Consider the following 17,014-nt stretch of genomic DNA (forward strand, 5'->3'; position numbering starts at 1 on the left):
CAATCAGTACACCTCGAATTTACACAACGTAATATTACAAAACATCTCATTAACGGAAAAGCTTCCTACCTCTTCACCGGCGGAGGTAGACGCCCCGGGTTTTACTGACACATCTCTTTTTAAATTCTCAAACAGGAGAACTCTAAGTGCGGTTTTGTTAATAGCATCTTTCCTCTTGGTGTCATCGCTGACTCCAACCACTCTCTCTTTTTTCTTTTTGTTAGATACCTTCGCTACCGTATTATCATCGGGGATGTTAGCTTGGGCGGTGTTATTTAGCACTTCGTGTATCTGCAGGGATGGTTGTTGATCTTTGTTATGTAGAGGTATGAGTAAGCGTTTAGGCAGTGTTAGGAAAACATAAGCGTTATTAGATAGTTCCGCTAAAATGTATTGATCGTTTGACACCTTTTCTTGGGGTTTATTCAACTGAATGACCAGTTCATTCGATTCGGCACTAGGCCCTGTTTCTTCCGCCACAATTTCCCTAGTCGGTTCTTCGATGACTTCCTCTTTATGAGATTTTTCTAGATCTTCTACTATTTCACTGTTTGAAGTTTTCTTCTCGTCGTTTTGGATTTCTTCAATATGGCATTGTTCATTTGCATCGGAATTTTCTAGAGCTTGTAACAATTTTTCCTGGGTAACACAATATTGTGAAAAAGAATCAACGTCGCTCTTATGCCGACTTGTCGTAACGAAGTCTGTTAATTCAATGTCGTTATTATTTTCTTTTTCCAATTTAATCTGAGTATGATCAATAGCTATCATTTCAATGTCTTTGTTTTTATCAATTAGAGGAGGATTGCATTCGAGATTATCGTGTTTATTTGCAGTAATTTCGATCATCTTCACACCCTTTATTATTTCTTTTTCGTTATTGGAACTCTCAGTACCATTACAAAAATCTGAATTGTTGTAATTTTCATTCATCTCAACATTTTTTTCTTCTTTACTCTCACACTTTATAACATCATTATTATCATTGCTTCCTACATTTATATTTTTTATATCACTAGTAGTTTGTATCACATCCGAGCTTTGACGAGGTTCACCAATGTTTGTAACAGACGCCGAACCTATTGTCATATTTCTAATATTTTTTGGATTTGCTACAAATTTTAATGGTTTTAAACTATAACCTACTTTCTCTCTGTACTCATTTTTATATCTAATATCACTTTTCGCAGTATCACTAGCTTTTTTCTCTACCCTGTATAATTCTGAACTCTCGTCGATCACATTATTAATTTTATTTTGAGATTCTTCCGTTACTTGCTTGGCGATTCTTGCTTTGGAAACATATTTAATAGAACTAGCATCGAGAATTGGCACTGTATTTCTTCTTGAGCTATTAATATTATATTTAGATTTTTCATTAACACTTTTGCCCGTAGCAATATTTTCTGGAATATTGGGGCCTGTATTCGTTGAGTTCGGACGATATTTCGTTTGGATTTCTGTCACTTCAGGTGGATGTGTACGCGCACTGACTTCAGGACCGTCCTTTTTGTAAGCGATATGACTTTTATTTCGTTGCTGTGCGGCGCCTCTGGCCATCTGTTGGAACGTGTCATGATAAGCTGCCAGACCCTCGTACCACCGGTCCACCCCACTGGACCACTGTTCGGAAACGGGGCTGGTATACTGGCGATATCTCGGCGAGTCCCACGAGGCGTAGCCTTCGGTCGCTCGTCGCTGGGGCGGGTCCTCGCTCGGGCTGCATTTCATACTCGGGCCGCGCGGTTTGCGTGTCTTACCTTCAGCGGGAGGGTTAGATTCGTTTCTTTCGTGTTTCGGGTTAAGTGCGTTCATGAGTCTCTTCTGGTCGGGGTTCGGTTTGGGGTTCGCGTCGGTGTGCCTCGCCGGGGCGGGCGGCGGGGCGGGGCGGGCGGGGCGGGGTGTACGCACCTGGTTGGAGGCGGTGGTGGTGGTGACCGCGCGGCCCGAGCAGACGCTGCCGCTGCCGATTTCGAGAGTCGCGCGCGCCGTGTACGTCATCGGGAACACCGGCTTACTCCTTCTGCGAACAATCCGCGATTGTGACGTCAGCGCTCGCGAAACGATTCGCGTTTTGTTTCATTTGGAAGGGCGATATCTTATTTTGCCGCGGGTTTCGATAATAGATATAGATTTGCAAGCTCATGAAATATTTATTCATAAATATTTTTGATGAAATGCAGGGGTTNTAGGGGTATTAATTAATGTAAAAACGCCACAATTTACGTCCTTTCATCCCTCAGATTTGTTAAGCAAATATATTGTTATGGCCATAATTTTGATTAATAAACGCTTCTGAATTTAAGGTGTGTCGTTTTAGCTGTATTTTTATCACTCTGGCGCCAAATAAGTGGTCCTAAATGAAAAAATCTTCTAGAACATGAGATGAATAAACTGTGGGCAGAAAATCACATTTAGATATTAATCAAAATATGATAAAAACCCAATAAAGAAAAACTTCCTTTGTTCTAAACTAATAAACAATTTGAAAGGGAATAATAAATAATATCAATAATGTAATAAATAATGTTGTGCAATACTCTTCTGATATTGCGAAATATTTATAAATACGAATCTGCGTTCTCATCATTACTATTTTATTGCTGTATTTATATCTTCTTCCATCTATCATTCATCACACTTTGTGATAGGTACCTTTGATACTTACTCTTTTCTGCAATATATGAGGATGCAAGCAGCAGTGGGTTCCAAGTAAAGCTAAATATTTGACATTAAATATAATCGAACTCAATATAACACCTACATTTTTGTAAGTAAGAATTGTTTACTCTTCAAATTACTGAGAATAAGTTTGTGACAAGATGCTCAAATTATAATCTAAAAGTAAGAATTGAAAAAATATCAAAAAAAAACTAGCTGGACATTAATATTATGTTTCTCGAGATATCTGACCAGCCGCTCAATAAATTAAAAATATTTAACACATTTCTAGACTATTGTTAAAGTACTATTTCTGCATCGATCCGCCAAGGCTGTCAAAACGGTAACTGGCATCTTGATTTTCCTTTAAAAAGTTCTCACAACTGTGTGCGGCAGGCCTTTGCGTTCTTCCGGCGGTCAAGATTTGATTATCCTGAATGCATGCGGTCAAGATTTGATTATCAGGGTGAATGATAAGTGATCTCACTCAATTATTTCTAAACTATACATACAAGATATCGAAAAATTGGTTACTGATCCTGCTTCACGTTTTTTAAATTAAATAATAAACTTAAAATAAACTCGTAAAGGACAATGGGCAAAATGGTACCCGGCTCCAATAGATATGCTTCTAGTGTCGTTTGAAAGGTCTTACCAAGACGAACAACTTTTACTATGGCCACCAGCCTCAGATCTGCTTGTGTTCGAAGATAAACATACTTTTTTGCAAAATGGTACCCGGCTCCAATAGTTATGTTTGTAGTATCATTTGAAAGGTCTTACCAAGACGAACAACATTTACTATGGCCACCAGCCTCAGATCTGGTTGCGTTCGAAGATATACATACTTTTTGTGTAACCGAAGTATCATACGTGTCCATCTTATGATCTTAGGTTATGCGAGGCATGAAGGGTTTACTGCTCTAGCATCCTTCCTTAACTCTATAATTATTGATAGAGATAATTGTGAAATAAATGTTTTTATTTAAAGAACTACTACCCCCTTATTTAAAAAAAGTTATACCTAGGATGAACCTTGGATTAAAATGACATTTCCATAGGTACCAAATGACAGTTTAAATCAGAGTTCAACTAGGGTGTAACTTTTATTAATAAAAGGGTTGGAGTTTATTATTTTTTAAGGGTTTTATTATGGGTTTCTTAAGCGAATAAACCCACAAGACCCAATAAGTCCACCCACAAGTTGGACCGATGACCTTATAAAGGTAGCGGGAAGGCGCTGTATGCAGGCCGCTACCGACCGGCCATTTTGGAAATCATTGGGGGAGGCCTATGTTCAACTGGACGTCTTATGGCTAAAATGATCATGATGATGATGATGAAAGCGAATAAAGGGCTAATAGCTTGGGTAGTTCATCGTAGGTATAATCCTTTCCTTTTCAAGGCTTCTTTTAGTTATATAAATAGATTGTAGTCATAGTACATACTCGTATACATGGATGATTGTGTTATACTTTCATTACAATACTTAGTGGAATTACTGCTTTCAAAACGTGAATTAGAACTGGCCCCATAGCAGACATTTTTCTACATCTAAAGGCCTTTTGAAATATGTATTGGTTATGGCTATTGGAGCGGGTACCACTTTCCATACATTTGTGCCCATCGTCCTTTAATGATTATTTAAAATTATTGATGGAAAACATTAGTTTTAGGCTTTACTTGCAACAATATTATCAAGAGATGAGTGCTATGACTGAGGTAGTACCTACTACATGTATGGAAGATGGAAACATTGCATTGAATTTTTGGATAGATCCAGTTTTTTCTGTAACCTATTATTGATACCATTGGATAGGGCTTGTAAAGCACTTTTAGAATCAGTAATCAGTTTTACGATATCATGTGTAGTTTTTAAAATAATGTGACTTTACCAAATGTATGGAAGCTGGAAACATTGAATTTTCGGATAGATCCAGTTTATTCTGTAACCTATTATTAATACCGTTTGATAGAGCTCATGAAGCACTTTCAGTATCAGTAACTAGTTTATTGATATCTTGTATAGTTTAGAAATAATCGAGTGAGATCACTTATCGTTTCCACCCTGTATAGCGGGGAGGCCGGGTGGTCACCCCACAATGGTCAATGGCCAAACCCAGGCCATTAGTTTTATTAGTAGGCCTTTAGTATAGATTTGCTTTTGTTTTAATTTTCAAAAAGCTGTGGCCCGTCGCCACAGTCTAAGAAATTTTGCTCATCTGGAAAATCTATTGGGCCACCCTTGGTCTAGTGTCTGCCCCCAGGGATGTTGAGCTACTAATTAGAATATGATAGTTGACAGTACATCACCCCCTGAAAATGTCCCTAGATACGCCAAAGCCTGGACAAGGGTTACCTGGCGGCAGGCGGGTCGAGGTCGGGCCCGTTGGCGTCGCTGGCCGACACGCGGCGCTCGCCCAGCGGCGGCGGGTTGACGCAGCGCACCGTCGCCAGGTAGCGCGCGCCGCCGCCCTCCTCGCCCAGGAGGAACGCTGCAATACAACAAGTGCCTTTTAGATTAGTGATGGTAATTAGTTTGCATACCCAAATTCGGCTTTTGACAACGAACTACGAACAAAAAGGAGCTACCCGCAATAGACAGTTTGACACCATACTCCAATAATTCGAAACCACAACTTTTTAAAAAAGACCATTCTGGTCTCAAAAACTTAATTAATTTTAAATTACCTGTAAATTACGATTTTTATTCGCATTGTAATTGAAAAAAGTAGTTTAATTGAGTTGACAAAATAGTGACGTCACTTGCTTGTAGTGCCATACAAAATCTATGGGAGAGTTTCGTTTTGACAGTTTTAAAAAGTACGTCAATTGATTGGTGGTGTCAACATGTCTATTCAGTTTTCCCCAACCAAGTTATGTCGGGTACAAGTGCAATCTCTGTGAGAAGCTTTAGTCTTATACTAACTATCAGTAGGAGTTTCAGTCAAGTTTTCAGTATTTGATAGAAGGAAGGCTGCCTTCACCAAGTGTAGGTTTGAAGCGAGAGCCACAAGAGCTCGCCCTTGGTTGAAAGCAGGTGAAAGTGCAGCGTGCGCTATGAGCGCCATGCATCTAGCAAGATTAGCACTTACAGGTATTACGCGGGCTCCCGTTGGAATAGGCGAATAGGTTTCCAACTAAGAGTAGAACTCATAGGTGTCGACACCGGAAGGCAGGCTGGCGCCGACTCCACCGCCAGGTCTTGTAGAGAGTTGGAGTGCAGCGCGAGCGCGCAGGTATCGAGCTACGAATTTAACTTACAGGTGTCGACGCCGGAAGGCAGACTGCCGCCTTGTATGGCTCGCGTGGAAACCGGCGCGGGCGCCGGCGCGTGGTGTCTCGGGCGACGCGGCGCCGACTCCGCCGCCAGGGCCGCCACCAGGTCTTGTAGAGAGTTGGAGTGTAGCGCGTGACGGGAGCACGCAAGTATCTAGCTACGAATAGGACTTACAGGTGTCGACGCCGGAAGGCAGACTGCCGCCCTGTATGGCTCGCGTGGAGACCGGCGCGGGCGCCGGCGCGTGGTGTCTCGGGCGACGCGGCGCCGACTCCGCCGCCAGGGCCGCCACCAGGTCTTGTAGAGAGTTGGAGTGTAGCGCGTGACGGGAGCGCGCGCCGCCGCCCGCCGACCGCCGCGGAGCCCGAGCCGCGCCCACCCCCCGCGCCGCCGCCTCGCTCGCCTGGTCGTCTTGCTGCTCCACCTCCTCCAGTAACTCCTGCAAAGAGTGTCCTGTGTTAATGCCCAGTTTTTCCTGACTGACAGTAAATACATATAGTACACTCTACTGAGACTAGCTTGGTACATGAATTTAGTTTGTAATGTAATTAATTTGTAATTAGCTAAAACTGGTTTTAACTTAAATTTTGTAGTACGTCTGTCGTATTAGCACAAAAATATTGGTATTTAGAATCAGATAGAGAAGATACGTGTATGAAGACACGAATATTTTTTTACAAACCCTTACCTTAGCAGTTTTAAAATTAAATGAGAAACAACAGATAGTCATAACATTGTCTGCAAAGGGCACTGAGGAACTGAGCTTCATTTAATCAATAAATGCATGAACTACAATAACATTAGCTTGCAGTAACGTGAGAAGTACACGATTAAATTCCAATGCATACCTATTCCAACGACACCTATAAGTTATGTGCAAATTAACCATAACCATTGAACCAGCACTAACACAATTTGCTGATCCAGCTTAAACGTAGAGAATGTTATTGACTATTAACTTGGCTTTCTCGGGCTAATTGAACTAATTGATACTACACTGGATTACCTAATTAATTTACTTTGAAATGTATGTAATATAACACACCTTGAATAGGTTGCTTTTGCCTTCAANCGCCACCAGGTCTTGTAGAGAGTTGGAGTGCAGCGCGAGCGCGCAGGTATCTATCTAGCTAAGAGTAGGACTCACAGGTGTCCACGCCGGAAGGCAGGCTGCCGCCTTGTATGGCTCGCGTGGAGACCGGCGCGGGCGCCGGCGCGTGGTGTCTCGGGCGACGCGGCGCCGACTCCGCCGCCAGGGCCGCCACCAGGTCTTGTAGAGAGTTGGAGTGTAGCACGTGCCGCGAGCGTGCTTTTATCTAGCTGAGAATGTGACTTACAGGTGTCGACGCCGGAAGGCAGACTGCCGCCCTGTATGGCTCGCGTGGAGACCGGCGCGGGCGCCGGCGCGTGGTGTCTCGGGCGACGCGGCGCCGACTCCGCCGCCAGGGCCGCCACCAGGTCTTGTAGAGAGTTGGAGTGTAGCGCGTGACGGGAGCGCGCGCCGCCGCCCGCCGACCGCCGCGGAGCCCGAGCCGCGCCCACCCCCCGCGCCGCCGCCTCGCTCGCCTGGTCGTCTTGCTGCTCCACCTCCTCCAGTAACTCCTGCAATGAGGCCATGTGTTAATGCCCAGTTTTTCCTAAATGACAGGAAATAGAATACATACTACTGAGGGAGCGTGGTACATGCAATTAGTTTGTAAAGTAATTAATTTGTAACTAGCGAAAACTGGTTTTAGCTTAAAATTTGTAGTACGTCTGTCGTTTTAGCACAAAAATATTGGTATTTAGAATCATATGGAGAATATGTTTTTTGTAAACTGCACCTTAGCTGTTTTAAAATGAAGGATTCATTTGAAAAATTAATGAGAAACAACAGCTAGTCATAACATTATCTGCAAAGGGCACTGAGGAACTGAGCTTCATAAATGGATGAACTACAAGAACATTAGCTTGCAGTAACGTGAGAAGTACACGATTAAATTCCAATGCATACCTATTCCAACGACACCTATAAGTTATGTGCAAATTAACCAAAACCATTGAACCAGCACTAACACAATTTGCTGATCCAGCTCAAACGTAGAGAATGTTATTGACTATTAACTTGGCTTTCTCGGGCTAATTGAACTAATTGATACTACACTGGATTACCTAATTAATTTACTTTGAAATGTATGTAATATAACACACCTTGAATAGGTTGCTTTTGCCTTCAAGATCTTTGGGACATTTGTAATTCATAGCCTCATCCAGGAGCGCGCGGAGCTGTCCATCGTCCAGGTTCACCACTTGTTTGTTGTTCTGAAACAATAAAAAAAAAAACAAGTAAAAAACACATTCATATGTATTGCCAAATAGATTTCCATAAAATTATTTAGATTCTGCTGTTTTGTTTAGTGTAAAAAAAGTATTGATTCAAATTGTTTATGCATGCAAAATGACTCCAGTTTGGTGGCAAAACGCACCGAATCTGTTTTAAAACAAGACCTGTTGATAGTGCAGCAGTAACGGCGTAAATATACGCAAAAAGGAAATAGTGTCCATACGAGCGGCGGCCGTGTATCGGCGCATTAATGTCAAGGCTAGAAAGTCCGATTGCCGGCCTCTCTTATCGGCGGACCTCTGGCCGAAGATGGCGCTGCTCTACTCCTAGTTACCGCATCGAGTGTCATAACGATAAGTGATATTGCTTGTTAATAGCTTTATGATCCACTATACGCGATAGTTATAACAACAAGAGAACAACAGTGCGACTTCCATATCAATCGGATTGTGAAGAAAAGTAAACACAGTTATATTTTTAAGTGCGGACGGTAACAAGTTTTTGAGACTATTAACTTTGAATTTTATGATAGATTTACAAGATCTTATGTATACGTGCTAACAAACGGCAATTATTGAGTTACTATAATAGAAGATAATAAAAAAATCATAATGTAGGTATACAATAAACAAATTCAGATAACATACATACAGTACAGTAATCATCGATGATGTGCGAATTAACACAAAACATTATCATACCTTGCCTACTAAAAGTGATAATTAATGCAAGGTTCCGGATAAGTTCCGTAACACTTACAGATAGGAAAAGATTGTATCAGCTACTGTTTTTTAATGTTTAATCACAATGAGTAACCATACGACTACCACGGACTATTTTTAGCACAAGCTATTACAATTTTAATATTTTACCAATAACCTTACTTGAAAGCACCTTCAAAGCAAATGGTGTGTCACAACAACACTATTATTATTAGCCGATATTTGAATCAATAAAACTTTTTTTAAAAACACAATCCATCCAACGTCCATGGAAAAAAATGTTTACAATGACCGTCCAATGGAAAAACAAAGCTTGTTTTAGGTAAACAAGGTAAATTACTATCGATCCTAATGGGCATCACTGGGAAAACCATATAGGGCTTCAACGGCGAATTGGGGAAAACCAAATAACTTTACTGCGATTGTGCAGTGTAGATGCATTGGTTTTATTTGCAATCTGACCTGTTTAATAGGCATAGTTCACCATCAGGAACGAACAGCGTGATTTTGATAGTTCAAATTGTTTGAAAGGATTTAAACTAGATAAACGATTGTTTTCATTGCTGACACTTTGTATCCGTGTAGGTTTCGCTCGGAACTTCCAACAGGTTGGATGCTGAGCGGCTCGCGGCGCGCTGCGGAGGTCGCTTTGTAAGCCTGCGCAGGTAGCCTGCGTCACTGGCGGCGAGCCACGACACGCACGCCACTTCGAACGGATCCGAACTTCACAATAAAACACCAGATAGCATCGCAAATTGCCACAATGAGTCAATATTAATTTGTAAGATCACACAATCTACTGATACGTACACTTTCTGCCTCTCGCCAAAATAAAAGCAAACTAACTTGACAGGAAAGTACAAAGTAATAATGTAACATTAGACGTCGGCCGAAAGTCGTTAAACTCCGCTAATCTAATTTAATCAGACTCATTACGAGCGATTCTTCGAAAGCAACAGCAATTTTGTTACGTCATCGCCAGACGAAAATATGAAAAGTTGTCAATACACGTCGAATGACGAACAAGCGAGTCATCGTTTGTTCACAACAACAGGAGCGCGGAGGCCTACTGACCCAATTGTTTAGACAATAGATTTTTCATTTCATGTAATTTTTATGGAAATCAAGGAGATAAACTCCATAGTAACGAGAATGTAAATACTAAGACGAAGGTAAAGTGGGGGCGGGAAGGGATGATGCGAGTGGGAGGGATGATTAAGTTTCCGAGAATAGACTGCTGAATATTATTACCGAAGCGTCTATTGCGTGCGTGTATCATTTTTTTAACAGTTTCAAGTTACATTAGTCCTCATGAAGTAAACATAGGTACTACTTAACCTGGTAATATGCCATATCGATTTAAGGATTGGCTCATGGCAAACAGGCTAGTTTAAATTGGAGTTAATTTGGTAATTGCCTTGCCTTTTAGGGCATTTAAGAACAATGATTATTGTAGAGTTACAAATAAGGTTACAATTTTAAAACAATTTATTGGATTAGATAGCTTAAAAAATATTATAACTTTTATTACAAAAGTTTAAAACTTTAAGTTGTGAAAAATGCAAATCCTTTCAAATGTTCAATCCAAATGCGCGATTGCTCAACTAACACACTTCCACGTTCTACATCTTAATCACTTCCTTATGATCATTATTTAATTTTGGTATCTAAACGCAACTTCAATGATGAAGTGACGACGTAAACGGCCTATGTAATTAGCGGTGATGGTGGCACTGATAACGCGACGCGTCACAGCGCCGCTATGTCAAAAGTGGGATGCGTGGACGCATGCCAACCTGCTGACGAAAACGAGACACACTGTCTCGCAGATATAAACATATTCACACGTAGCCTGATAAATCACGAAAGTAAAATCTTATTCTGGGCAATATGAATCAGTGCTCGCGAGTATAGGTGCACTGCAGTCACAGCCAGGTGTGTACGTAACTCTATACGGTTTTTGTTTATGTTTCGGTATTGTTTTCGACAAAAGCCGGTCTAGTGCATGTTGTGTTGTTCGGGAAATCAGGGCACATCTTTGTTTCGAGGGCTGTCATGAAGACATAGACGTAAATGTACAACAGAAATCATCTTTTTCAGCCTACTCCCTACTTTTAGAAAGAAATAACAAAGTTCCTAAGACAATTCCATATGACGTAGATCTGCTCAACAATATGTAATTTGGTTTCAATATCATCCAATTTACATAAGCCAAAATTTCAGCTCAATCAATTTGGTAGAGGTTTAAGTCGCAGACTACCACGCGACACAGGTGACAAGAAAATTAAAGTTCGTAAAAATTCAGGGAAAACAGTAAAAACTAAGAATTCTGATTGTAGCAATTTGCTATTATTTAAACAACGATTAGTTAATGAGTAATTACAATTAGTATACTAACAAGTAACATTGCATATAGCCGGCGCATTGCAAAAGCACAATTATTTGATGAACTAGAGCCTTGCACACTATAGGGCTTTAATAATAAAACATGACGTAGTTGTACCTTGAGTCGGTCTTTTCAATTAAGTCAAATGTTATTTACGTAAGTGACATTGCGTAAAAATACGCGGAGCTGAGTGTAGCATTTGGTAGCGACAGGTTTGCATTTACTTTAGAGTGCAAAAACTTGGTCAAGCGTGAAACTACATGTGGCATTTTATTAGCCATTTTCAGGCACGGAACCAATTCTACATTACACTATCTAAAATCGAAAAGTGATACATTTTTCTTTTTTATATTAGCAATAAATCCATTTTGACACAGGCTTCCTTATATTGAGTTACGACGATGTACTTTATTAATAAAAAAAAACAAACAATTGATCGTTCGAGACCCAACTAATTACGAACATGTTTCAACCCTGCATTCTGAGTAAATACAGAATACCACGTAGCAATGCAAGCAAAATTTAATCAGATGTAAGAGCAGCTTCAAATAACGTACAGGTTTAATTTAATCAATCAATACGAGTGGAAAAGATAAACCGCTAGATAATAAAACATACAAACCAAACAGAAAAAATATATTGATTTAAGTTAACAAGTACCGCGCACGATGTTAGCTTTTAGATAAGTATCAGCTTACAGAGAAATGTTATCGACTGTGTATTCAATGCTCATTGTCTTTTTTCTAATGTCAGATTATGTTAATTATGTACCATTTACTAATTATAATAAGTTTAAATGACATCTAAACATATAAAAATGTTACATGTACTGCCAACTTTGAGGCGTTTGAAAAAGGCAACTCAGTCTATTTTTAGAAACACAAATGAATTAGTAATAAAACATTACGATTAAAACGATACATATTGATTCGGACGCAACAGTTAAACTTCCTAAAAAATCGTACAGTTGGAAAACCGCATAATTTATAATGATGAAAAATAAATGGCTACAACATTTATGAGACTAATTACAATTTTATTGAAATTGGCAACAATTTATTTTTCTATAAGCCAAAACTTTTTGGGACTGTGGGAATACGATCCTTAATCTTGCTGGGTAAATTGAAAAGAAAGAGCTACCGGAAGCACGAACGTGGATGAAGGGAGAGAGGTCTTTGAAGTGCCTATCCCGGAAACACTAGGCGGTGAATTTTATGAGCTGAAGGAAGGTTGTAGGGAAAAAATACAATAACGATTTTATCTGCTCATTTCAGTTATACGATGTTACTGTTTGCAAAAGGGTTGAAAATGCTGAAAATATGACACGATAAAGTGATGATCGCATAGCAAGGTTTTTAGTTTATCAAATTATTTGTAGTTTCAGGGAAGGTTAGAGGAGAAAATATTATGGCATAAACAGATAGAAGTAAATGTAATAGTTATGACTTATGAATATCATGGCTTTATTCTTATAGGTATATAGTATAGTTTGTTCAAGAAGTAATGGTCTGTCGTCTTTCGCGAATTTTCCTTTAATTCTGTCAGATATAAAATTAACATTTTGAACAAAGTTGACCAGTTGAATAACAATAACAGCGTTTTACATGATATCACACCTTACGAACTTACATAAGAATAAACTGCGCAGTTTGTGGGCAAGCAAGACGAGATTAAAAAACCTATTTGAAATGACAAACAAATTACTTATGAATTAGGTCTACGTATCAGTAACCTTGAAATAATTAGAATCTGCGCGTGTAGATAACAGTTGAACCCAAATAATTTGGATCAACTCTAGGCAAACAGAAACTTGCTTGCAAAGATTTATTCAAAATCGTTTGCGCACACACCACACAATAAAACCTATCAACATTATCATACAAATCCCCTGACGCGTTTAAAATGTTGTCTGTCTGTATATGTTAATCCCGGAAACTACGGCAGTTATTTTCACTAATAGTTTAGTTACTTTCGTTTTATACTATTTCTGCGTACTTGTCCAAACGTCCAAAGTCCCGGATTTAATAGCTATCGGATTTAAAAAACAGGCTTAAGTATATCTTATTATCCTATAGGGCTAGGGGATAACTTTTAAATCAGTAATGACCAAATATGAGCAAAGTCTGGAGGCTAGTCAACAAAAGAAACGATGTTACTACATTTCAATTAGTATCGAAATAATCAGCTGAAATATACTGGTACAAAAAATGACACAGAGGTCATGTTAACATAAATAACATTGGCCTGGCCCAAGCGAGAGACCTTAGTAACATGTTAATTATAATTATGCGGTATTGGACAGATAATGGCTGACTCCCGCCAGCGTTATTATGTTTTGTTTACTTGTCAGTAGTAATGCCCACCATCAGCATAAGTTAGTGACTTCGTTATCGCACTGTAATATTTTATCTTTTGACTGATAATGGAGATAAGACTTGCATTACGATATCTTTTTAGATTTAAAACGACCGTGACGTCAGGCCATTAGAATTCGCGTAGTTTCCTCATGCTACATTTTGACTACTTCACTAAGGTTTTGTGATATCATGACCACACAAGATGAATGAAAGAACATCAGAGTTTTCATTGCATTATCTCTTTATTTGATCTCATGCATAATGCTGATAAGGCATGACGAGCAAAATATCCCTACTGATTGTATTGCAGCTCAAGGTCTGGCTTAGGCTGACGATTGTTGCCGCCGTATGAATTTTATGCGTTCTCGGCTCGTATCGAGTATTATCGGGAGGTTTGACGTCACGGGTCCGTGCGGCCCTCGGCGGGACCTCCGGGGTCACGGTCGTGCCAGGAGCGGGATCGATGGCCCGCCCTTGTGCCCATTAAAACGCACCGAGAGGTGCTTCCGTTTTCATTTACCTTCTCCGCTTGAGCTTTTACGGGAATAATCGTTATTGCCAAAGTTTCTTTTCCACGAATTATGGTTTCTTTTCTTTCATGCATCAAGTTGAACAATAATCAATTGTTCTTATTGTTGTTGTTAAAAGGCCGTCTTAATTTCTCGTTTCATTTTAGTGAAATTGATATTTGACAATATTATAGGGTTTTTTGTAAAACGAAACTTAGAAGGAATTAATTAAGGTTCTTTTATTCATTTTCAAACTCGGCCTATGTTATTAATTAATTGCTTTTCTATTTAGGTCTACTCATTACACGCTTAGTGGTGACTTAGTGACGTATTAAAACAATGATAGTGAAAGTTCGAATGTAACCAAAACACGCACGAATTTAAAATATCTACTTAATGATATCTACCTTGATTTTGGAATTAATCCGATTACCTACAGTTCCAGTTCAGCGAAATAGCAGTGCAACCTTGCAACAGGTTTTTGTTAATTTCTGATGTAATTAAACAATTTAAACGGCGAGTGACTGTATTAAAGTAAATACGATAGAACAACTTATAAAATGCGATATGTAGTAGAAAAATATTTGCGTTCTGACTACGTATCAAACTATGTTGTGGTTGTAGTAATAGATGCTGATTAAAAAAATAACACGGATGTGATGTCGATCGTCTGTATTCAAAAAGTTTTATTTAGAAATTAACGTTGACCTAGCTCCATTGTGATTATAGTGGGTGCCTACAACATTTATCAGTTGTGAGATAATGATCGTAAACGACGCCGCTGCGAGCTGCGGTCTTAACTGGGCTGCGTGTCATTAACGAAACCACAAAGAGAAATAATTAGCATGTGACCGTCTGACCAAACCGCTGGTAAATAACACTGATAACTGAAACTTGTGGAACTGACTTTCTATCGCTTCATAGATAAATAATGACCGATTGATTTCATGTTTGAACTAAAAACTCCTTGTCAAAGTGTCAATTACTATTATAAATTAATGATTAATTTGCTAAAGAGCACCAAAACCAACTATTACGCCTTCGAATTTTGGTAATTTATTGCTGTGTGCCACCTTTTTCTAACCTCGATCTAAAATATTGTTTACGGGAATTTCAAAGACGGGCGACACGCGAACTTTTGTCTTCGTGTCCATCATTATCACAGCATAGTCTTAGAATGATAGCTTCATTAAAATGCACGACTGTTTCTGAGAATCTGAGCCTAATTTCGAGGACGAGGGTCGAGACCAGAAAAGTTTCGACTAATTGAAATGAGGTAGACTAAGGTACAATTTACGTTAGGTAGCATTTTGAATTTTTTTATGATATTCATTATCTTTTTGCTTTTATTTTTCTTTTGTATTCAACGAAATTAACATTTTTTTTTGTTCTTAGTTAGGTCGGTATTATAAGGTTACGTTTTTGGAACAATAGTTAATCAGAAGGTGTACCAAAATCGATTTACAAACATAATGGACGGATGACCGATTTCTAAATTTAAGTATTCACAGCGATTAAATAATGTATATGAATGTTTGTATGTAGCTCTTACTAATAAGACAGATTACCTAATAGTTACTGCTAATAGTATCAAGATAATACACAAATCGAATTACTCGACTAGAATATAAAATTGTTTAAAGTTTCCAAATCTGTAGAGTTGGCTCATTAAGCTAAGCATTAAGTTCAAAGGCAGAACAAACTACCCCATACGTGTGCCAATTCTGGGCCGTGGTGTGTTCCCGCCTGGAACAATGCCAGTTCCGTATTTTCAGGTTAAGTGGAGATTTCGGCAACTGATAATCTTTGGAGACCGACACAAATACTGACAAAACAAGGAATAGATAGCAAATGCTTACTCTTCGTCACATTATGTAATATTAACAAACATTTCAAATGCCTATTATCTTCAATTTGCGCACATACGACTGAAGTTTACGATTTACGGTAACTTTATATGGAGGACATGAAAATAAAATAAAAATATTCAACGCACACGCATTGATATCTTAGTTGGTAGCTCTTTGAAAATCAAGATAATAGTATTTTGTGTGCATATCATCTCCATAGAAAACATATTCTTATAATAATTACGTTACTAATAAAAATATGACGATGAGTGGTGGTCTTATGGATTTAATGTGCGGCCCCTTAAAAATCTAATTAATGTTTAAAATCATAATTTCGGAGAGCCAAAGCCTAAGCCCGTTTATGATAAAGTAGTACGCGGAGCGTGACGGCGCTCCCGCACAAAGGCTCCGGGAGCTTCCGTTACGCGCGTAAGTCTATACCGTCGCCGCTATGCCGCTGTTGTCGCCAGCCCGGCCGCTATACGCTCTGCTTTGGAAGCGCTTTCGCGGCAGCCAAGCGTGCAAACGGTACAGGGCACAACAATTCGTTTCAATTAAACCGACTTCGTTTTGGTAACACATTTGTACAGTAACAGTAGTTTAAAAAACTTTATCGTTGTGTGACTAGATTTACATATTATGCAAAACAACAAAAAGTTAGGTGACGGCCGCTTATACAAAACTTTTGACGAACTCTTGAAAACTAAACCCAAAAGTTAACAGGAAATAAGTTCACTTTTCCGCCGAGATAATCGATCACTTATGGATACACAGGGGAGATTACAGAAAAAAAAAAGTTTTAGGGAACGTAATGAGCACGGTTTCCTAAAATAACAGATTTTGATAACATTGTTGCTAGACAAAAAGAAGTGGTATAGAAATATGATGAACAGTTCCCGGTAAAGATTGTACAGGTAACAAGTATG

At 39.2% G+C, this 17,014-nt stretch overlaps 1 protein-coding gene across 1 annotated transcript in view; it reads right to left on the bottom strand.

Annotated features, from left to right (window-relative positions):
- The window catches only part of LOC114361878 (uncharacterized), a 38,113-nt gene that overhangs the window by 15,660 nt on the left and 5,439 nt on the right, over positions 1-17,014 (bottom strand). The window contains 6 exon segments of the mRNA XM_028317090.1: positions 70-2,023; positions 5,021-5,156; positions 6,116-6,257; positions 6,259-6,356; positions 7,480-7,543; positions 8,132-8,242. Of these exon segments, the coding sequence (XP_028172891.1) occupies positions 70-2,023; positions 5,021-5,156; positions 6,116-6,257; positions 6,259-6,356; positions 7,480-7,543; positions 8,132-8,242 (2,505 nt within the window).

This window comes from Ostrinia furnacalis, unplaced genomic scaffold (genome assembly GCF_004193835.3).
Source record: "Ostrinia furnacalis isolate ACB-3 unplaced genomic scaffold, ASM419383v2 OfSCF6054, whole genome shotgun sequence".
Taxonomy (NCBI): domain Eukaryota; kingdom Metazoa; phylum Arthropoda; class Insecta; order Lepidoptera; family Crambidae; genus Ostrinia; species Ostrinia furnacalis.